This window comes from Felis catus, chromosome A1 (assembly GCF_018350175.1).
Source record: "Felis catus isolate Fca126 chromosome A1, F.catus_Fca126_mat1.0, whole genome shotgun sequence".
Classification (NCBI taxonomy): domain Eukaryota; kingdom Metazoa; phylum Chordata; class Mammalia; order Carnivora; family Felidae; genus Felis; species Felis catus.
Genome location: NC_058368.1, coordinates 5,981,032 through 6,004,955, shown reverse-complemented (window position 1 = coordinate 6,004,955; position 23,924 = coordinate 5,981,032). Strand labels below are relative to the sequence as shown.

General features: G+C 39.2%; 1 protein-coding gene across 18 annotated transcripts in view; it reads left to right on the top strand.

Annotated features, from left to right (window-relative positions):
• The window catches only part of LOC101096779 (phospholipid-transporting ATPase IB-like), a 216,630-nt gene that overhangs the window by 54,475 nt on the left and 138,231 nt on the right, over positions 1-23,924 (top strand). For 17 of the 18 annotated variants that reach the window (XM_045043975.1, XM_023250089.2, XM_045043970.1 and 14 more), the window contains 9 exons: positions 3,718-3,842; positions 5,143-5,254; positions 8,149-8,314; positions 13,758-13,885; positions 14,895-14,972; positions 20,721-20,809; positions 21,057-21,098; positions 21,885-21,960; positions 23,470-23,575. In XM_045043975.1, the coding sequence (XP_044899910.1) occupies positions 3,718-3,842; positions 5,143-5,254; positions 8,149-8,314; positions 13,758-13,885; positions 14,895-14,972; positions 20,721-20,809; positions 21,057-21,098; positions 21,885-21,960; positions 23,470-23,575 (922 nt within the window). The remainder of the gene's footprint in view (positions 1-3,717; positions 3,843-5,142; positions 5,255-8,148; positions 8,315-13,757; positions 13,886-14,894; positions 14,973-20,720; positions 20,810-21,056; positions 21,099-21,884; positions 21,961-23,469; positions 23,576-23,924) is intronic. The other variant, XM_045044103.1, reaches the window with a different exon arrangement.

Sequence of the window (23,924 nt, the reverse complement as noted above, 5' to 3'; positions counted from 1 at the left end):
AGATAAATGGAGAGATAAACAGTGTTCATGGATTGGACGGCTCAACACAGATACTGATTCTCCCCAAATTGACATACCAGTTTAATGGAACTCGTAGGAAAATCCCAGCAAGATCTTTTGTAGATATGGATGAGGTTATCCTGAAATATTTACAGAAAGGCAAATGAACTATAATAACTAAAACATTAATTTCGAGAAAGCAGCATAAAATGGAAAGAATGAGATTTCAAGACATTCTACAACAGTAATCAAGAGTGTGTGGTTTTGGTAAAGGGATAGACACATAGCTCAGTGCAACAGAATAGAAAACCCAGAAATAGATCCATACAAATATGCCCAAACGATTTTGTCAAAGGTGCAAAAGCAATTCTTTGGAGAAAAGGTAACATTTTCAACAAATGGTTCTGGAGCATTTGTACATCCACAGGCAAAACAAAACAAAACAATAACCTCAAATAAACCTTTGACCTAAGTCACACTTTATACAAAAATTAATTAATAATTTATCATGACTTAAATGTAAAATGTAAAACGATACAACTTTTAGGGGAAAGAATTGGAAAAAAAAATCTTTAGGATCTGTAGTAGGCCAAGATTTCTCAGAATCAATACAAAAAATGTGATCCATAAAAGGGAAAATTGATAAATTGGACCTCATCAAAATGAACAGCTTTTGCTTTTGAAGATGAAGAGACAAGCTGAAAACTAGGAGAAAATATTTGCAAACCACATGTCTGATAAAGGACTGGTATCTGGAATATATAGAGAACTCTCAAAACTCTACATAAAAAAAAACAAAACAAACACACAAAAACAAGGAAACAAAACCTCCAAACCAATTCACTTAGAAAATGGGCAAAAGAGACAGAGACATTTCATAGAACAAGATATAAAAATGGAAAATAAAGCACATGAAGACATTTTCTACATCATTAACCATTAGGGAAATGCAAATTAAAATCAGAGTCGAAGTATCACCACACACCTGTCAGAATGGTCAAAATTTAAAATAGTTCCAACACCAGATGCAGGTGAGGATGTGGAGAATCTGGATTATTCATACATTGCAGGTGGGAATATAAAATGGCATAGCCACTTGGGAAAACATTTTGGCAGTTTTGTGTAAAATTGAACACACAACTATTATATGACCCAGTAATTGCACTATTCCAGAGAGGTAGAAACCTATGTTCACACAAAAACCTTTATAGAGTTGCCTATAGAGGCTTTACTAGACAGTTGCTCTCTATGGGTAAGGGCTTAGTTATGATATACCTACAGTTATTTTTGTTTATTGATCTTAAATCCAAACACCTTACTAAGTATTCCTCCACATTTCTACAATTTTTAGGTCAAGCAGATAGGATTTTGTGGGTGATAAATTCTTTCTTTAGAAATTAGGTTATTTTTGTTGTTTACTTTCCAATAATCATACCTAATTTCTTACCGTCCCACCCCCCCATCTTATGGCAATACCCAGAAACTCTGCTAGAACCCAGTCTCTTCTTATTCCTGACTAACATGGAAATGCTTTAACATTTTATAGTTAAGTGTGGGTAGTTGCATTTCATTCTGGTAAATAACCACCAACCTTGCAAAGTTTTGCTAAGAATTTTATTTTTCTAGAGTGCATATTAAACTTTTTACTAATTTTCTCAGCCTCAATTGATACAATTTTTTTCTTCTTTTTTGATTTTTTTAAAATTTTTTTTTCAACGTTTTTTATTTATTTTTGGGACAGAGAGAGACAGAGCATGAACGGGGGAGGGGCAGAGAGAGAGGGAGACACAGAATCGGAAACAGGCTCCAGGCTCTGAGCCATCAGCCCAGAGCCTGACGCGGGGCTCGAACTCACGGACTGCGAGATCGTGACCTGGCTGAAGTCGGACGCTTAACCGACTGCGCCACCCAGGCGCCCCGATACAATTTTTTTCTTTTTAATGTCTTTTAATGTTTGTTTATTTTTGAGAGAAAGAGACCGAGCATGAATGGGGGAAGGGCAGAGAGAGAGAGAGGGAGACACAGAATCCGAAGCAGGCTCCAGGCTCTGAGCTGTCAGCACAGAGCTGATGCGGGGCTTGAACCCATGAACCGTGAGATCATGACATGAGCCAAAGTCAGACACTTAACCGACTGAGCCATCCAGGCACCCCTACTTTTTCTTTTTAAATTCATTAATATATCATTCTTGAGCATCTGCTTTTGAGCTTATTGGTGATACATATTTTCTTTTTCTGAGAAATATTTGTTCATGTTGTTTATTCATCTTTCTATTGGGATATTTGTACTTTTTATTGGTTTATAGGACTTCTTTAAATATTTAAAAATTTTTTTTTAAGGGGCGCCTGGGTGGCGCAGTCGGTTAAGCGTCCGACTTCAGCCAGGTCACGATCTCGCGGTCCGTGAGTTCGAGCCCCACGTCAGGCTCTGGACTGATGGCTCAGAGCCTGGAGCCTGTTTCTGATTGTGTCTCCCTCTCTCTCTGCCCGTCCCCTGTTCATGCTCTGTCTCTCTCTGTCCCAAAAATAAATAAACGTTGAAAAAAAAATTTAAATATTTAAAAATTTTTAAATGTTTTATTTATTTTTGAGAGAGAGCATGAGCAGGGGAGGAGCAGAGAGAAGGAGAGAGAGGATCTGAAGCAGCCTCTGCACTGACAGCGAGTCCGATGTGGGGCTTGAACTCAGGAACTGTGAGATCATGACCTGAGCTGAAGCTGGATGCTCCACTGACTGAGCCACTTGGGTTCCTCCATATTTTTTATACCAATTCTTTGTCAGTTATACGTGTCATCAAAGCCTTCTCCCAGTTGGTAACGTGCTCTCATATTTTTGTTAAGGCATCTTTTTTTTTAACAGAAGTGCATCCCAAACTGTTTCGATGTAGGTTTCTGAGCGTCAAAACTTCTAAGACATTTGCGTGCCTGAGAATATTTGTGTTAAACTTTCACATTTGTTTGATATTTGGAAAGATACAACATTCTGAATTTAAAGGTCTTTTATTTAGATAATTAAAAATAAAAATTCACTCTCTTCCTGTGTCTCATATTGCTGTTAAAAAAAGACAGATGGCAATTTGATTCTTGTTCTCCTGAAGATGATCTTCTTTTCCTCTCTGTAAAGTTGAGGTCTGCTTATTGCAATGAGACATTCTCTAGATCGGTGTTTCTCCGGGCATGCTCTCTAGACCAGCATCATCAGCATCCTTTGGGAAATGCAAATCCTAGCTCTCCACCTCAGACCTACTGAATAAAAACAAACAAACAAAAAGACCCCCTGGGGGTGAATCTCAGCAATCTGTGTTTCAACAAGACTTGCAGGTGCATCTGATGTATGTAAAAGTTTGGAGCCATTATTCTAGATCCTTGCCACTCTAAGTGTGGTCCAGATATCAGCCTCATCAGCTACAGCTATAAATGTATCAAACATGCCATGATGTTTAGTTAAAGTCACTACACTTTCAAAAATGTTATTTTCATGTAGAGATGATGAAAATTTGACTTTCCTACTACCTCTGAACCTTATTAAAAATATTTGCAAAATACTCGTATGGCAAAATTTTCTAACGAACTTTATGTTAAAGTTTGAGGTACCTTATTTGTTGTCTGGTAAGTGCAATACATTTTGGACCCTCATTTTCATAATTTTATTAACTACTAGGACACTGAACTTTGCCATTAAAGTTTTATATTAATTTTACTTTGATTTTATTTTACAGGCTTTGTTAGAAACAGCTGAAATGCAAACAGAACAATTGTCAAGCCTCTCTGGAAAAATAGAATGTGAAGGACCTAATCGTCATTTCAATACCTTCATTGGAACCTTGTATCTAAATGGTAAAAGGTATCGTTTTTCTCTTATTGAACATTTTTTTTAATGGAACATAAAATATGACCATTTTTGTTCTCTCAGTTTAATAGTTTTTTCATTTTTTTACTTGATTTTGAAATACCGGAGGCATCAATATACTGTTAAAAAGGTTCTTAAATATGGGAGGAAAATGTATGGCGTTTAAAAAAATTTTTTTAACGTTTATTTATTTCTGACACAGAGACAGACAGAGCATGAGTGGGAGAGGGACAGAGAGAGAGACACACACAGAATCCAAAGCAGGCTCCAGGCTCTGAGCCATCAGCACAGAGCCTGACGCAGGGCTCAAACTCACAAACCGTGAGATCATGACCTGAGCCGAAGTCGGTTGCTCAACCGACTGAGCCACCCAGGCACCCCTATATGGCATTTTTAAAATTGGTATACCTGTAGATGGGCTAGAGAAGTCAGGTCTAAGTTCCCTTTGCATAGAAGTACTTGGCACATCCCTTGGGCTAAGTTAGCGGGAAGAACAAAGTTTCGAAAGTCATCCGAGAAGAGAAGCCACTAGGAATTCAGTTTGATAATGATGAAGGATTTTCCCTAATTTCTGCTCCACTTCTGCTTAGCTTCCACTTAAGACTTTTATGGAAGCATTGTTTTTCATGTTTATTTATTTTTGAGAGAGAGAGAGAGAGAGAGAGAGAGAGAGAACGAACAAACACAAGTCGGGGAGGGACAGAGAGAGGGAGACACAGAATCCGAAGCAGGCTCCAGGCTCTGAGCTGTCAGCACAGAATCCAACGCGGGGCTCAAACTCAGGAACCGTGAGATCATGTCCTGAGCCTAAGCCTGATGCTCAACTGACTGAGTCACCCAGGTGCCCGGGAAGCATTTTTTTATATAGTGAGTGAGTCAGCCCAGTGCCAGAGGGGAGGAGGACAGGAAAATATGGCAAACCAAGGTTGCTTTGTGTGCTCTGAATGACCCCATGTAATCTTTTCTATAGAAAACCAAATTGGTAATACACAAGTATTTATTCCTCTGCCCAGTCTTCCTTGACATTAAGTTTCATAGTCACCCTAGGTATGAGAGGTATTATTTCTCTAGAACTTTTAATCAACTTACCTTTAGGTTAGTGAGAAATGGATGATAAAACCATTTTTTCCCCATGCTCCTTGTATGAAGACACATTTGTTTTTGTTGCTGTTTCCCCCCAAAGTTGAACTCGACAAAAAAGAAATATGTATAAGATGAAAGCCTAGGCTTGCTTCACTTTGTGAAAAGAAAAGAAAAAACTTTTTGGTAATGTATACATGCTCTTTACTTTTAGCCCTGTTGCAGTAGGGCCTGATCAGGTCTTGCTAAGAGGTACACAACTTAAAAATACCCGGTGGATCCTTGGCATAGTTGTTTACACTGGATCTGAAACCAAATTCATGCAGGTAAAATAATTTGTGATGACTGTATTGCCTCTAGATTTTTCCCTTTTTTATGAGGTGAGGGGGATTAGCATCATATGTCTCTTGAATTTAGGAGGCTCATTTCTGTTTACTAACCTGAAGTTTGAAGGGAGGTCCATATTTCATTTTAATCTACATGGCTCCCATTAGTGGTAAGATTATTTTGGCCAAAATGACATTGGAAGTTCTGTGTTTGCCATTCTTCCCAATCACTGTCTTTCGAGAACCCTTCAGTTTGTCCCTTCAGGACATCCTTCAAAACACTTGTTTTGGACCAGGAATGTTTTGCACATTTCTTATCCTTAATACTTTGACAGTAAGTCCACCCGTTATTCCATCTGCTAAAATACAACATTTGGCTTTGACTGTTGCTTACACAAGTATCCCTTTGGCACCTGTGTAATGCCAGACACTGTGCTAAGACCGTAGGGTATAGTAGGGCACAAGGCCTGTTTCCTGCCCTCGACTTACCTGCGGTCTGTGAAGGAAGACAATCAAGGTAACGTAATAGCCAGAGGTCACTAAGGCAGGTTAAGTGTAGGACGCTGTGTGTTTATATAGGAGCTCCATCCAACCTGACATTGAGGCTGTTGTGGGGAAGAACGATGTAAGTAAACCGAGACCTGAAAGCTGAGTAGAGCAGATGAAAGTTTCAAGGGTGTGGGGAGGTTCAGAATGAAGGCGCGGTAGGTGGGAGAGCGCTAGACCAAGACTTGCATGTGTCCAAGGGCCATTTGGGGAGCGCTGCTCAGTGTGACTGTAGGGTAAATGGCAGAGAAAGAAGGCATGGAATGGTGACAGACTAGTCCGAGGAAAGTTGGGGCCCTTGTGACTGGGGCCCTAGGTACATTTTCTTGCAAAGCTATGACTGGTCAGTAACATTCCACTCTCTCTTTGCTTCCTGATTTCTTGTCTCACTTTTCTTTTTCCTCTTATTCTTCCTGCCCTGGGATTGTACCCTGCAGTAGTGCGTTAATGTGTAAGTGTTCCTTACACTCTGTATACTAAAAATCCCGGACGAAGATGGCGATATAGACACGGTCTACCCACAAATAGAAGTTTGTATCTGGACAGTGAACCAAGGGCAACATAGACCCACATAATCGTGACCTGTGATTCAACTGTAAAACGCACAACTCTCAAACGCTACACCCTTCTGACTTCAGTTGTCTTCAAATGATCTTGCTGTTATCACTTAATTGTATAGCTGGTGATACAACATTCAATCTCAAATTTAAATGCCTACTGTTGATTTAAGGAGCATGTCCCATTATCTCCCCTGTGTGGCTAGTCTGTGCAGCAGCTCATGAGAAGGTGCATCCTACTATTCCACATTATTTTGTGGGTATAAATCATTGCTTATTATACATGCTGATTGGGTCATTTCAGAATAACAAAAATCTCAAAGTGGGCCTTTTCATAACTTCAGGAAAGAAAGAACTAGTAAATGTAAATATTTCCTTACTGAGAGGTTTTAAGCACAACACGCTTAGCTGAAAACTATTCTATATTATATAGCATTTGAAGACATTACTTATACCAGTTAAAAAAAGAGAAGGAATGACATGATTGCTTTGGAGATATTATACATAAATGTATATATTATATAAATTATAGTACGTAAACATATATGCACGGACGTTCTCTAATAATATGCTTAATGCAGTTAAAACTAGGATTTCAATTTTTATTCCTGTGCTTTGTAAAAAAGCTGAGTAATTTAGATTACTAACTCATATTTTCATTACTAATAGACTTTGAGGATTTATGCTTCCACACTTAAAAAAATGTAGGGGCACCAGTGTGGCTCAGTCATTTAAGAGTCTGACTAGTGATCTGAGCTCAGGTCTTGATCTCGGGGTTGTGAGTTCAAGCCCTATGTTGGGCTCTGCACTGGGTGTGAAACCTACTTAAAAAAATATGTAGAAATGGTAAATTTAATCTGGCAAAGTATGGTTGAAAAGTTAAATACCTATATCTGTTTATATGCTTGCTAATTATACGTGTTATATATAAGAAAGTTAAATATACATTTATTTGTCAATATTTTAATAGACCTATGCAGACAATTATCAGAAATTTATGGGTAAATTTGAAATGCTAACAGAAAGTTATTACTTGAAGCTCTCCTGTATCCCTAACCCAGAGCTTTGGTGTCCCTAAAATAAGCATGTGTTAGAATAATTATTGTACTGGTAAAATCTTTAAAAAAATTTTTTTTAATGTTTATTTTTGAGAGAGAGAGAGAGCACGAGTGGGGAGGGACAGAGAAAGAGGGAGACACAGAATCTGAAGCAGCCTCCAGGCTCTGAGCTGTCAGCACAAACCCTGATGCGGGGCTCAAACCCGTGAAAACTGCAAGATCATGCACGACCTGAGCTGAAGTTGGACCCTTAACCGACTGAGCTACCCAGGTGTCCCTGTACTGGTAAAATCTTGAATATTTCCCCAACAGACTCAGATAAAAGGTATCTTTCCATGGTTTTCAAACCAGAAATAATTCAATAACTATAAATAGTAAAGCCAATAAATTAGTACAGTCTTTTTTTTTCTTTTATCTGTACAGAAGATCACCTAGACTGTGTGATTTCCCACATTTGCTTTTTTTAAAAACCCTAGAACTGTGGGGTGGTAGGTCCGCTGTGTGAATATGTTCTCTGTGAATAAGTAGAAGATGCTTCAAGGACTGAAGTGGGAAAGCCACATCATTCAACAACATGGTGCTTTCAGTGTTGGTACTTACTTGGCAAAAACCATATTCTCCTTTTCAACTGTTGGGATTTTTGACCTCCTCTTACCATAAAAATATTCATGCATTATAATTCCTTTGATTGTTTTTCATTCTCTTTGGTGTGTATGCATTCGCTATGGTGCAGAATTCCATCCAATTGCCTCTCAAGAGATCGACTGTTGAGAAGGTGACCAACGTGCAGATCCTGGTGTTGTTCCTGCTGCTTCTGGCCATGTCCTTGGTGAGCTGTGTGGGAGCCATACTCTGGAAGGAAGGGCATGGAGGAGACATTTGGTACATCGGGACGAAGGGTAAGTGTCCGAGGGTGTCGACAAGCTACCATTTGAAGAGTGGTAACGCTTTGAAGTGACTTTAAACACTTGTTTCCATGTTTTTATTTGAAAGGGAAGGCCCTTGTTCTGACTGGTAGAACAGTTAGAACAGTTTCTGTTGTTTGTTTTGGTTTTTTGAGACACTGAGGATTAGTGAGTTTTAGAAACAGAGTGTTTCCTTCTTAAGATTGTTCTGCCAGTGCCACATAATCTTGGCATTCCAGAATAAAGGAGAGAAGATGGGTCAAGGCAGAGGAATGAGACAGTGAGGCAGACACACAGGGCCTCTGTCCTTGGCTTTGTCACTTAGTCACCAGGAGAACTGGGGCAAGGCTTTTTACTTCTCTGAGCAATGCTTCCCTCATTTGAAAATGGGGATAATACCTACCTTATGGGGTTAGTACAGTGCTCTGTATACAAGGAATGATGCCCCCCAAATGAAGACAAGGGTCCCTGAAGGGGACCAGAAGGTTGGTAAAAGATGTAAACTGATACTTGGCCATTAAAAGTTCAGTCTTTTTTTTTTTTTTTTTTTTTTTTTTTGCTTATGTCTTTCCATGTTTTCACAATTAACCGTCACATATCTTTCTACTTTCCTCATCTATCAACTGAGGATTTTAAATTGTTCTAACTTCCCTTGAGCAGATCTGTCTGGGAACATCTTAAAGAAGCCAAGATACAGACTTTGTAGATTGTATCAGAAAACTATGGATTCATTCCTATGCAATCTTGGTTTCTAAATGTTACTTGTATGGTTTTTAGCTCAAGCTTTTAGATTTTCAGTGATTTCAAAAAATTAATCTCAACTTAAATGTGCTTGTTTAATTTATCCTAGCCCAAGACTGTGAATATTATATTATTTTGACACAGACATAAATTCTTACAGAAGTCACTGACATTTTGGTGTTGATAAAATGTCAAATTTTGCATACCCTACAAATGACCTTTTCTTGCCTTCTTCGTCAGACTTCTTGAAGGAGACACAACCCTCACTGTTTCTATTTTCTTACCTCCTGGTCCCTTCCCATCTGCTAGCCATTTCAACCAGTCTACTGGAATTGTGGCTCAAGGCAAGTCCTAATTGCCAAACCCAATGTTTATTTAAGTGGAATTTAATTGGATTTCTGCCACCCTCTTCTGAGTTTTATTTTATTTTTTATTAAAGTTTATTTATTTATTTTGAGAGACAGAGAGAGCAAGTGGGGAAGGGACAGAGAGAGAGAGGGAGAGAGAGAATCTCAAGCAGGCTCTGCACTGTCAGCACAGAGCCCGATGCAGGACTTGAACTCATGAACCGTGAGATCATGACCTGAACCGAAACCAAGAGTCGGAGGATTAACAGACTGAGCCACCCAAGCGTCCCACCCTCTTCTGATTAAAAACAAACAAGCAAACAAATCATCTGTTCCTTACTTGATTCATGAAAACCTTGATCCGTCTCTTACATGCTGGTGTTTTGCAGGATCCTGTCTTCACCAGGAATGCCTCAACTTGAGTCCATAAATCCTGAAAATTTTGTGAAACTTTTAGTCATATATTTATGTGTGCATGTTTTTTCCTGTAGGATGGCCTTCACCAGCTTCTTAGGGATTGTTTTATCCAAGAAAATCCTAAGAGAGCTCACTTGCTTTAATAATTTCAGTTGTCATCCGTTAGTTGATTTCTCTTCTACCTGCTTGCCTCCAGCCCAGATACCTCTATGAATTATTAACTCAATGATGCCTGGAGATTGCTTTCCAGATATCTTGTAGACTTCTTACATCATGTACAAAACTAAATTCAAGTTTTTTTCCCCAAATGAGTGTCTTTTTTCAGTATTCTCCATGTAAATTGTAGGTATTGCTATCCAACCATCATCCAAGCTGGAAACATGAATGTCACTCTCACCCCTCCTCGCTTCCTCCTCTTTTCCCCACTCCTATCGCCATGGCCTTCATCCTCCAATCAGTTCCAAAGTCTTATTGATTCCACCTTTTCAATATTTTGTCTGTGCACACTCTCGTTTTCATCCCTGAACTACTGCCACAGTTCTCCAACTGTTTGCCCAGCCCTCAGTCAAGTTCCACTCACATTCATTCTTTATACAGTTTCCAGAAAGATGTATGTAAAAAGTAGTTATGAATGCATGCAGTAGCTTCACTGTATCCTGTTGTTTACAATGGCTTGGTGGACCACTGCCTGATGGCCCATTGTTAGTTTTTGTAAATAAAGTTTTATCAGAACACAGCCATCTTTATTTGTTTATGTATTACATGTGATTGCTTTCTTTTTTAAAAAAATTTTTAATGCTTATTTATTTATTTTATTTTTTAACATTTATTTTTGAGAGACAGAGAGAAACACAGCATGAGCAGGGGAGGGGCAGAGAGAGAAGGAAACACAGATTCCAAAGCAGGCTCCAGGCTCTGAGCTGTCAGCACAGAGCCCGATGTGGGGCTCGAACCTACAAACTGTGAGATCATGACCTGAGCGAAATTCGGATGCTTACCTGACTAAGCCACCCAGGCGCCCGTAATGTATGTTTATTTTTGAGAGACAGGTCATGAGTCGGGGAAGGGCAGAGAGAGAGGGAGACACAGAATCCAAAGCAGGTTCCAGGCTGTGAGCTGTCAGCAGAGAGCCTGACGGGGGGCTCGAGCCCACGAACCGTGAGATCATGATCTGGGCCGAAGTCAGATGCTTCACTGACTGAGCCACCCAGATGCCCTTACATGTGATTACTTTCAATGCTACAACAGCAGAGTTGAGTAGTTGGAACTGGGACTGTATGTCTTGCAAAACCGAAATTATTTATCCTCTGGCTATTAGCATGGCACATCAGGACCTTTATATCTGGTCCTATCTCCATCATCTGATCCTTAGTCTGTATTCACAGAAGACTGACTTTCGTTCTCTTGCGTGATCCTTCCATCCACCAGTTGCTTCAGCATCTCTAGGCCTTTTGTCTACAGTTCCTTCTGCCTCAATGCACCTCTGGTCTCTTCGTGACGGGATACCTGTCTCTTCTCATTTCAGTCCAAGATGAGGGATTACCTTCTCCAGCAGCATTTCCTATATCTTATCTCCCTCTCTTAGTTAGGAGGCCTCTTTGGCTTCTATAATGATGTTCTTAATAGATATCATTCCATTTCCATGTTTTATAATCATTGTTTGCCCCATCCTTCCAGCTAGATTGTGAATTTTTGAGGACAGGAATCATTGTATCTTTAACTCCAAGAACCATGCCTTTTCATAATAGGAACTCAGTAATTAATTTTTTAAGTAAAAGAAATAATTTTTATATTTAGAAGCAGAACTCTATTGTTTTCTAGCCCAGCCCCTTGTTTTATGAAAGTGAAATAGATTCTGTGTATTTACCAAAAAGCACAGAGGAAGTTACTGGCTTATTTGGAATAAAAATCTGTTATTGGCTCTGGACTATATCACTCTGCCCAAGATATTCTAGTCTAAAAGAAGAGAAAGGTATTGGGTAATTAAACTATAATTGCATTTTCAGTAATTAATACATTTAGCAAAGCACTAGAGATCTTTTCTCAACTTCTCTGTCCAGAAAAACGGTCCTAATAATATCTGCCTCTAGTATTCCTAAAAGAATGATTTATGACCATAAGGTAGCATAGTAAGTATAAAAGTGTAATCATGGCAAATAAGGGAAAGTTAGTAAACTCAAGGTGATAAGGATTTGAATTGATATGATACTGAATTAAACTTGACCTTTAGGTTGATGGAATTTAGAAATCTAGATTTAACTACGAACGTTCTGAGTTACACGTGTGTTCCCTTTTAGGAAAAATGAATATAAAATTTTAACTTAAAATTATTTAATTTTGTCTCTCAGTATACATATTTGTGCTTAATTAATCTGACAAATCAATTTGTTTAGTTCTTTTCAGTTGTAACTCAACATATAAATTTAATACATAAGATTGAGATGTAAGTTTTCAGAAAGACCTATAGAAAGCAGTCTGTATATGTCTCCTGAATACCTTCTGTATATTTTTCAGTAAATTTCTGTGAAATTAGATTGAACTTTTATTGGAAAATTGCTCTCTCAAATACATGTACCTCTTTAAAAATGAGTACATCACTAGGTTTTACGAAGTATGATATTTATTTTTTTCTTTTCCTTTTGGCTTTACTTTCCTTCATTTCTTAAGTTTAAAAAATCATTGATTATCTCTTTGTCTTCAAGCCACGTACTTCCACCTAAATAAAATGTCCTTTCGTGCCCTTCCTTTCATCTCCACTTAACAAACTCCCTTCCTCAAAACTGGGCTCACCTTCTTTTGTGCACCCTCTTTCTGGGCCCTCCATTTTGTGTCGTTGCAACTCTTCGTGTTCAGCGCTATCATGGATTTCATTGTATCGTAATTCCTGACACATCTTCCTTTCTCAAGCTGCATCCAAAGCTCCCTGGGAGCAGGGTCTGTCTCTTGCTAGATCTTGTATGTTGACGCTTGGCACAAGCCCTATTACAGTGTTGGTGCTTAACTGAGACTTAACTCCAGATGGCAAACAGACACATGAAAAGATGCTGTGTCACCCATCATCAGGGAAATACAAATCAAAGCCACACTTTGAGATACCACCTCACACCGGTCAGAGTGGCTAAAATGAACAATTCAGGAAATCATAGATACTGGCGAGGATGTGGAGGAACGGGAACCCTTTTGTACTGTCGGTGGGAATGCAAACTGGTGCAGCCGCTCTGGAAAACAGTGTGGAGGTTCCTCAAAAAATTAAAAATAGAACTATCCCTCGTAGCAATAGCCCTGCTAGGAATTGACCCAAGGGATACAGGAGTGCTGATGCAGAGGGGCACGTGTACCCCAATGTTTATAGCAGCACTTTCAACAATAGCCAAATTATGGAAAGACCCTAAATGTCCATCAACTGACAAATGGATAAAGAAGGTGTGGTTTATATATACAATGAGAAAGAATGAAATCCGGCCATTTGCAACAACATGGATGGAACTAGAGGGTATTATGCTAAGTGAAATAAGTCAGTCAGAGAAAGACAGATACCATATGTTTCACTCATATGTGGATCTTGAGAAACTTAACAGAAGACCATGGGGGAGGAGAAGGAGGAAAAAAAGTTAGAGAGAAAGAGGCAAACCATAAGAGACTCTTAAATACAGAGAACAATCTAAGGGTTGACGGGGGTGGGGGAGAGGGGAAAGTGGGTGATGGGCATTGAGGAGGGCATTTGTTGGGATGAGCACTGGGTGTTGTATGGAAGCCAATTTGACAATAAACTATGTTAAAAAATAATAAAACTACTTTATGTGTCCATTTAATTTTACCCTTAATAGTAATTTTCATGGAGAAATTTTCACAATTTTAAAACGTAATAATGCAAAGAAGAATAGAGGTATTGCCTGCAGCTGTGACATGATTCCTCTGATCTTCTTCCACAGGTTACAGCTCCCACAGCTTAGGGTTTGACATATTGGTGTTCATCATCTTGTATCACAATCTCATCCCCATTAGCCTGCTGGTCACTCTGGAAATTGTGAAATATATTCAGGCCCTGTTTATAAACTGGGTGAGTATGCAAATCAGAAAGTTTAAAAACAAGTTCTCTCTTGACCTGTGGCTTTGGTTTTAAGAATCAGAGTGCCTGAGTTCCTACCGTGGTGCACGGGTGAGTTGCATTCCTGACAGGAGAGCCAAACATCAGGGTCAGCCTGACTCAGCAGTGCCTGGGCCTCTCTGTGTCACTCTTGAGGACACTGTTTCTTAATATGTTTTTTCCTAGCTGATAAGAAAGATTCAAGAGTAGTGACTTAGTAGCAACTGCAAAGAGATGGCCCATTAAAATTTAAGATATTCTAGAACAGTAGAGTCCAGTAGACTTACAGTAGATTTACGTATCTTGGCAAGAGTGACAGAAACAGCCATTCCAGAATGACTTCAAACTAAGGAAAAGATCTCTTAGGTGAAAACCATGCATTCACTTAAATTGATACTTAGTATCATGTGACTGAGCAAATTTTCTACTTTGAATGTGCATTTGCAATTTTTAGTTATATTTAAAAAGATTTTTTGTGGAAATAAATTTTTTGCTAGATGTCCTACTAAAATGCTTCCCTGTATCAATGAATTACCATCACTTGAAGGGTAGTGTTATTTTTAACAACCACAAAATGAGACAGAGTGCTTTCAAGTGTATTCTCATTTAAAATTCACAGTGGCGCTGTGAGATCCGTGTTATCGCTCCCATTTTATAGATGTAGTAGCTGCAAAGCATACTCAGGATCTCAGACACTCTGTGGGAGCGTCTGAGGCGGAGCTGGGATTTGGAAGCCAAGTCTTCCAGTACCAAACCAACGACACACTGATATTTGTTTCTATGTAGCATTGCCTGTCCTGAATCAGCTCTGCCAAAGCGTGTGAGAAACTAGCACCCAAGACTCTCTTAGTATTCTAGACTCCATTTTGAATTCTTTCTCATGTCAGCCATGTCAGAAGACCAGTGGCAGCCCAGTTGACCTGCAGACGTTTTGAGCCTAGTTCTGACTGCGTGGCTTGGCTGTTTTGCTCATTTCTTGCAGGATGAAGATATGCATTATGAAGGAAATAACGTCTATGCCATGGCCAGAACGTCCAATCTTAACGAAGAGCTTGGGCAGGTGAGGGCCCCTTCAGGGCCTGGGTATGTGACAAGAACTTTGAAGAACGCCCTCTAGGGAGAGCGTGTGCAAAATTAAAGTGCGAATTCAGCCATAAGCTGTAGTTGACATGATACCCATGTGGAGCTTCGAAAGTATAATTAGCTAAAAATATTGATAATGCATCATGGGTTGCAAGTCGAACGGACCTAATACAGGTTATTAATGTGCTTGAAAGAGTAGAAGAGCTGGAGAGGCAGGTAGTGAAAGCGTCAGTTAGCTCTCAAGTTTTCAGTTAGCTTTCAGGGAGTCACAGGAACCTGGGCATCTGCCACTGGTGGCCATGCTCCTGCTTCCCTACGGCAGAGGACCCACAGGGAAGCATCTGGAGCCTGCTGCAAAATTTCATACCCATCTAACCCATGCATCTGCCCACAGCTGCCAATAGGGCAACGATGCAGCTTGTAATTCTTTACTGCAAGTTCCTTTCAGTGGTAGAATCTAAACTGGAATCCTGGGAGATAGGGAGAAATGTACCCTCAGGTCATGAGCCCCTACAGTACAACAGAAAGGGGCAGGAATGATGCCAGGTTACCAGTGGACAGTTGGTTGCCTTCTAAGTGACAGTGGCAGCTTTACAAGTATAAATTGTTTTTAAAAACTCCCACAATTATTTGTCAGTTATACCTCAGGACAGCTGGAAAAACTCAACTAACTCCCACAGTCGTATGGTACCTGGAAGGATGGGACTTCTGATTGGTACTTTTTTGTAATCATTTTTGCTATTAATGTTTTTTTTAATAATATTATAAGTTCCCATCTTTCAATTAATTGGCAGCAATATGTAAATTATGATAAAAAGCAGAATTTCGGTGTTAAACTTCCTGGGAGTGAACCTTGGTCTCACTATTTACCAGCAGCGTCACCATGGGCTTCTTAGGTAACTTTGCTGGCCTTGATTCCTCATCTGTAATTCGGGCATGTCGATAGCAACTACTTGAGAAGGTTGTTTGGAGGACTGAATAAGATAATGTATTTGTAATACACTCAGCACAGTACCCAGTGTGAAGAAGGGATTTAATTAGCCAGTATTTAGTTTATATGATTTCTAATTTATGGTCACATTGTATAGTATCATTTGAATAGTGAGTTCTCAGTAAATATTTATTTTAGAATATTTCTGGCTCTTGGAAATGCCTGATCTGAGAACACCATTAATAGCCTTTTTACCTTGGAAAACTAAAAATGGAGGAGGATGGAATAATCAGCTTTCTAGCAACTTTTCTGCTCGTGAAAATCTGATCATTTGCTAATCCTTTAGAACATATGTTTTCTGTTGACAGTTGGGAAAAAAATCAGTTTATCCCTCTTGCCTTGTCAGCCGACTCTAGCTACTTTAGAGTAGTAATTCAATATAATAAAACTGGCTTTGGAACTCAAGCTTTGAAAATTAATTATACTGGGACGCCTAGGTGGCTCAGTCGGTTAAGCATCTGACTTCGGCTCAGCTCATGATCTCACTGTTTGTGAGTTCAAGCCCTGCATCGGGCTCTGTGCTGACAGCTCAGAGCCTGGAGCCAGCTTCAGATTCTGTGTCTCCCTCTCTCCCTGCCCCTCCCCACCCCTCCCCCACTCACACTCTATCTCTCACAAGTAAATAAACATTAAAATAAAAAAAAAAGAAAATTACATTGTTTATGTAGGTAATACATAAAGATAAGAGCAGAAATAAAACAAGACAATAAGTTTAATATTCAGAATATATAAAAACTAGTACAACTCAATAGCAGAGGACTTTAATAGACATTTTTCCAAAGAATGTATATAAACAAACAATAAGCACCTGAAATGATGCTCAACATCCCTGATCTTTAAGGAACTGCAGATCAAAACCATAATGAAATAGCACTTGGCAGCCACCAGGACACCTACTGTAAAACTTTCACACCAGAGAACACGTGTTCATGTGGAAATATGAGATGGTGCAGTCACTGTGGAAAACACTATGGAGAAACCTCAAAAAACTAAACCTAGAATTACCATATGTTCCAGCAATTCCACATCTGGGGATTTTCACAAAAGAATTCAAAGTGGGGACTCAAACAGGTATTATATACACACATGTTCTTTTTTTTTTTTTTTTTCAACGTTTATTTTTGGGACAGAGAGAGACAGAGCATGAACGGGGGAGGGGCAGAGAGAGAGGGAGACACAGAATCGGAAACAGGCTCCAGGCTCTGAGCCATCAGCCCAGAGCCTGACGCGGGGCTCGAACTCACGGACCGCGAGATCGTGACCTGGCTGAAGTCGGACGCTTAACCGACTGCGCCACCCAGGCGCCCCTATACACACATGTTCTAAGCAGCACTATTCACAATAGGCAAATGGTGGAAACAACTCAAAAGTCCAATAAATAATTAAACAAAATGTGGTCTGCACATACAGTGGAATATTATGCAGTCCTGAAAATGAATGAAATCTGGAAACAGGGTACAGCATGGATAAATCTTGAAGATTATGCTAAGTGAAATATGCCAGACACAAAAGGACACAAATAGAACATGACTCAGCTTATATGAAGTACTTGGAATAGTCAGATTTATAGAGACAGAAAGTAGCATAGTGGTTGCTAGGGGCTGCAGGGAGGACAGAATGGGGAGTCATTGTATTGCTGGATTGGTAGGAGGTTTCAGTTTGGGATGAGAAAGACGTTCTGGAGATGGATGGTGGTGACGGTTGCACCACTATGTCAATGTGTTCAATAATAACACTTAAAAATGGTCAAAATGGTAAGTTTTATCTAAAAGCACTTTATCATGATAATAAAAAAAATGGTTTAACATTGCCTCTTTTCCTTTTTTTATTGAGTATAATTGGCATCTATGATTATATTAGTTTCAGGTGTGCAACATAATGGTTTGGTATTTGTATATATTGCAAAACGATCATCATAAGAAGTCTAGTTAACGTCTGTCACCATACATAGTTACAGAGTTCTGGTGATGAGAACTTTTAAGATCTATCTTCCTGGCAGCTTCTGAACATCAGTATGGTGGTATTAACTACAATCACCGTGTTTTCCACGACATCCTGAGGATTCATTTATTTTCTAACTGGAAGTTTGTACCTTTTGACCCCCTTCACCCGTTTTGCTCACTCCTTGCCTCTGACAACCACCAATCTGTTCTCTGTAGCGAGTTCAGTTATTTTTCTTGTTCAGATTGCACAAGTAAGTGAATCCTGTGCATTTGTCTTTCTTTGTCTGACTTATTTCACACAACATAATGCCCTCAGAGTCCTTTCATGTGCAAACGGCCAGATTTCCTTCTTTTTATGGCTCAATTGTGTGTGTGTGTGTGTGTGTGTGTGTGTGTGTGTGTGTGTAATTATTACTGTATTACATATACACTACATTTTCTTTGGTCCATTCATTCATTGACAGGTTGTTTTATCTTGGCTATTGTAGATAATGCTGCCATGAGCATAGGGGTATATCTATCTTTTTGACTTAGTGTTTTCATTTTCTTCAAATAAATACCCAGAAGCGAAATTGGTGGATCATATGGTAGTTCTGTTTTTAATTTTTTGATGAGCTTCCATGCTGTTTTCCATAGTGGTTGCCCCAATTTCCACTCCCACCTACAGTGCACAAGAGTCCCCTTTTCTCTACATCCTTGCCAACACTTATTGTCTTTTGGTAATAACTGTTCTAACGGGTGTGAAGTGATATCTCATTATGGTTTTGATTTGCATTTCCCTGATGATTAGTGGTGCTGAACATCTTTTTATGGGTCTGTTGGCCATTTGTATGTCTTCTTTGGAAAAACATCTATTGAGATCCTCTCCTCATTTTTAAAATTGGATTATTATTTTGCTGTTGAGTTGCATGAGTTCTTTATATATTTTAGATATTAACCCCCTTCATCAAATATATTATTTGCAAATATTTTCTCCTATTCATTGTGTTACCTTTTCATTTTGCTGATGATTTCTTTTGCTGTGCAGAAGATTTTTAATTTAATGTAGTCCCACTTACTTATTTTTGCTTTTGCTGCCTTGGTTCTTAGTGTCAAATCCAAAAAATCATCACCAAGACTGATGTCAAAGAGCATACTACCTATGTTTTCTTCTAGGAGTTTTATAGTTTTAGGTCTTGTGTTCAAGTATTTAGTCCATTTTGAGTTAATTTTGTACATGGTATAAGAAAGTGGTCCAGCTTCATTCTGTTGCATGTGGTTGTCAAGTTTATTGGTGACATTGTCATTTATTTATTGAACACCATTTATTGAAGAGACTGTCCTTTCTCTATTGCACATTTTTGTCTCCTGTGTTGTAAATTAATTAACCATATGTTCATTGGTTATTTCTGAGCTCTTTTTTCCATTCCATTGACCTACGTGTCTGTTTTTATGCAAATCCCATACTGTTTGGATTTCTATAACTTTGTAATATAGTTTGAAATCAGGAAGCATGATACCTCCTTTGTTCTTAAGATTGCCTTGGTTATTTGGGGTTGTGGTTGCATACACATTTTAGGATTATTGTTCTAAATCTGTGAAAAATGCCACTGGCATCTTGATAGGGATTACATTGAATCTGTATTTGGTTTGGGTAGTACGGACATTTTAACAAGGTTAATTTGTGGAATATCTTTCTATTTGTGTTTTCTTCAGTTTCTTTGATCACGGGTTTTTTGCCTCCTTGATTAGATTTATTCCTAGGTATTTTATTCTTTTTGATGCAATTGTAAATGGAATTGTTAATGTTTCTAACAGTCATTATTAATGTATAGAAATTCAACAGGTTTCTGTATGTTGAATTTGTAACCTGCAGCTTTACTGAATCCATTCATTCTAAGGAGTTTTTGGTGTGGTCTTCTGCAAATAGTGACAGTTTTACTTTTTCCTTTTTAATTTGGGTGCCTTTTATTTTACTTGCCTAATTGTTCTGGCCAGGATTTCCAATGCTATGTTGAATAAAGTGGTGAGAGTGGGCACCCTTTCTTGTTTCTGATCTCAGAGGAAAAGCTTCCAGCTTCTCACCGTTGACCATTGGTGTTAACTTCAGGCTTGTCATATTGACCTTTATTATGTTGAAGTTTGTTCCCTTTAACCCCTACTTCATTGAGAGTTTTTATCATAAATGGATGTTGAATTTTGTCAGATGCTTTTTCTGCATCTCCTGAGATGGTTGTATTATTTTTATCCTTTATTTTATTGATGTGGTATATCACATTGATTGATTTTTTAAACTATTCTTGTATCACTGGAATAAATTCCACTTGATGATGTTGTGTAATCTTTTCAATGTACTGTTGAATTTGATTTGCTAATATTTCGTTGAGTATTTTTGCATCTATGTTCATCAGGGATATTGGCCTGTAAATTTTTTCTATAATGTCTTTATCTGGTTTTGGGGTGTGTGTGTGTGTGTGTGTCTATATATTTCTATCTATATATACACTTAATGTTTTCTAGAGACCTTTGATGAGATTTCTTGTGGCAAGAAAAAGAACTTGGAGTTTTGATTTTCTTAGGTTGGATGGCCTGAAATTTACTTTGCATATTAACATAAAATTTCACCTGCAGTATAAAACAAAGAGAACCTCTGAAAGAAGTATAAATATTAAAGGCAGAATTCTTGTAGGCTGAACTTCTTTTTACTAAAAGTTCAAGTATTTTGAGGACTTAAAGAAAAGAACTGAAATTTGTCTTTGCTCTTAACTTTTATATTTATGTTGTTTATCATGTTTGCTTTTTCTTTCTTTAGGTAAAATATTTATTTTCTGATAAAACAGGAACACTCACTTGCAATATTATGACATTGAAGAAGTGTACCATTGCAGGTATAATTTATGGGTAAGTGGCTTTTTTTTTTTGCCATACTCTGTTGAAAATTCTCATTTTTTAAACAAATTAATAAGTATTTACTTCAAAACTTAAATGAATTTCTAATAACATAGCTATATCTGAATGAGACTGAAACTTAAATGAAAACTGGCAGTTGTTAAAAAATATGGTTTATATCTGCTTTTTTAATGTTTTTTTTAGAATTCCTGAAGTTTTTTATATTTATAGCCTTATAACCTCCCTCGTTTTCCCTCAGAAATCTGTCAAGCAGAAGTGATACCATTTTGGACAACCTAAGGTAACTAGACAACATTCTTTTCTACTTTGCCCATGTTCCTTTTCCCCTGTAATGGGCTTTTTCTCAGTACTGGAGTTCTGATATATGGTAACACAGCTATCCCTTGTCTAGATCTCCAAAGGCAGTTCCCAGAAATCTCCCCTGGATAGATCTTTCCCATGTGATATTCAAAGAACCCAGAATCCAGACTTTGATTTATTGATTTTATGGTTACTCTGTCTTAAACTCTGTATAATTACATGGTTTTCAACACAGATTTAGGTATTTTCTAATGCCATTTTGCAACTTGAGGGCTGAGAGGATGTATAATTTGACAGAACCTTAAATATTTACTATACAGCTCACCCTTGAACCACACAGGGGTTAGGGGTGCTGACCCTCTCCAGGCAGTTGAAAATCCGTGTATAGCTTTTAACTCCCCAGTTAACTACTCAGAGACTATTGTTGGACCAGAAGCCTTACCAATAATGTAAACGATCGATTACCACATATTTTGTACACGTATTATAGATTGTACTCTTAAAGTGAAGCAGAGAAAAGGAAGTGTTACTAAGAAAATTACAAGGAAGACGAAATACATTTACCATATTGTACAAGAAAAATCTGTGTGTCAGTGGACCCGCACAGTCCATGTTGTTCAAGCGTCAGCTGTAGTTGTGTAGACTTCATAGTGTAACTTTCTGAAATCAGAAGATGGGGCTGCGTGTTCACTTTGGGTCCATTTGATCGCTGACTGGCTCTGTCAGGAACTTTTAATTACAGTAAATCTTCTCTGTTCTTCCTCAGTGCATCACCGTCTGCCATCACAGAATCCGGTGGATTTAATGACCCAACATTGTTGCAGAACTTTGAGAATGGCCACGTAAGTCTGCTGTTTTCACTCCCATGTCAACACGGTAATGCTACATAACTTTAAAACATATATATGGCATGGGGCGCCTGGGTGGCGCAGTTGGTTAAGCGTCCGACTTCAGCCAGGTCACGATCTCGCGGTCCGTGAGTTCGAGCCCCGCATCGGGCTCTGGGCTGATGGCTCGGAGCCTGGAGCCTGTTTCCGATTCTGTGTCTCCCTCTCTCTCTGCCCCTCCCCCGTTCATGCTCTGTCTCTCTCTGTCCCAAAAATAAATAAACGTTGAAAAAAAAAATAAAAAAAACCATATATATGGCTTATTAAAAGGTATAATTTTCTGAGCCAGGAAAGAGAGGGGGTCTTGAAATTTTTTGGACATTAATATAGTGAACAGCGGATTCCATACTGATGTTATGAGGGGAGTGCCAAACTAACTGGTGTGAATGAACCCAAACATCACTCAAGAACATTTTACTGTGTAGCAATCTGTGTAAGAAAATCTCTGAATGCTTTGAAGCGCTTTGGTTCTATTGTATTTTACCAATAACTTCACTTACCGATTTCAAAATACTGATCTACTTGATTTGAAATCTTGGTCTTCTCAAAAATAAAAGTGGTCTTTTATTTTTATTTATTTTTATTTTTAAGTGTATTTATTTTTGAAAGAGGGAGAGACAGAGAGCACAAGCAGAGTCAGAGAAAGAGGGAAAGAGAGAATCACAAGTAGGCTCTGCACTGTCAGCATGGAGCCCCATGTGGGGCTTGAACTCACAAATCGTGAGATCATGACCTGAGCGGAAATCAAGAGTTGGACGCTTGACTGACTGAGCCACCCAGGCGCCCCGCCCATCAAAACTAAAAGTGATCTTTTAAAACATGAATCTTTATGTGTTCTTCCTTTGCTTCAAAACCTTCAGAGGACTGGCACGCCACTAAAGATAAAATCCTAGCTCGTCACCGTGGCTTTCTCTCCCACCCGATTCTGTGTCATTATTCCCCTTGCTCAAGACGCTGGAGTCACACAAACTTGAAGCTCGCAAACCTATGAATCTGTCTCTGCCTCGGAGCCTCTGAAAGTGCTGTCCATCCCCTTTGTCTAGCCTGTGCCACGGTCACATGTCACAGTCACACAGCTAACTAACTTTTCCATTTAGGTCTTAGTTTAGATATTATGTCCTCCAATTTTTCCCCCCAGATCACCTACCTAAAACATGCCCCTCCTTGCTCTGTGACGACCCCTACTTATTTCCTCCAGCTTTGAGAAAACCTGTTTCCCTGGGGAGGAGAGAAGCTCCAAGAGGGTAGGGTCATCTTGTTCCCTGAGGTCTCCCCGGCCCTGCACTGTCTGCCTTGGTAGCCACTCTGCAAACACATTCCGAGTGCCTGATGTGGTTTGCAGTCAGCGCTTGGCTCTCTGTGTCCCTGAGGTGAAAACCGCGGTTGTTGCTACCTGCAGACTGTATCTAACTCTTGTGCCACTGGTGTTGGAAGAGACTCACTGGCTCTGTGCCTTTTTTGTAGCCCACGAGAGATTACATAAAGGAGTTTCTCACCCTGTTATGTGTGTGTCACACTGTTGTTCCTGAGAGAGATGGAGGTAATACAACCTACCAGGCTTCCTCCCCAGGTAGGTGTCTATCACGTGCTCCTGGAGCACCCAGTAGGTGATGAACCCCGAGAAGAGGTGGTGCCGTCACTGATCCCGACTGCCCCTGCGTCGCTCCTTCTCGGGCGTTCTTATGAATCAGGGCTATTGATGGTACTGTGCGGTTTTGAGCCACGTTGCAGCGCTGGGGATCCTGCTCCCCACACCCCCAAAGACTGCCCTAAGGACGTTGGTGGAGACGGCTCTTTGAGCTAGGGCTTGGTGGAACATTTAGTCATAATCAGTAACAAGGCAGGAGTAAGGTTAAGGCACTGCGGCATTTTGTGGCGATTCTATCAATGGCTTGTCGAACAAAAACCGTAATGAGTAC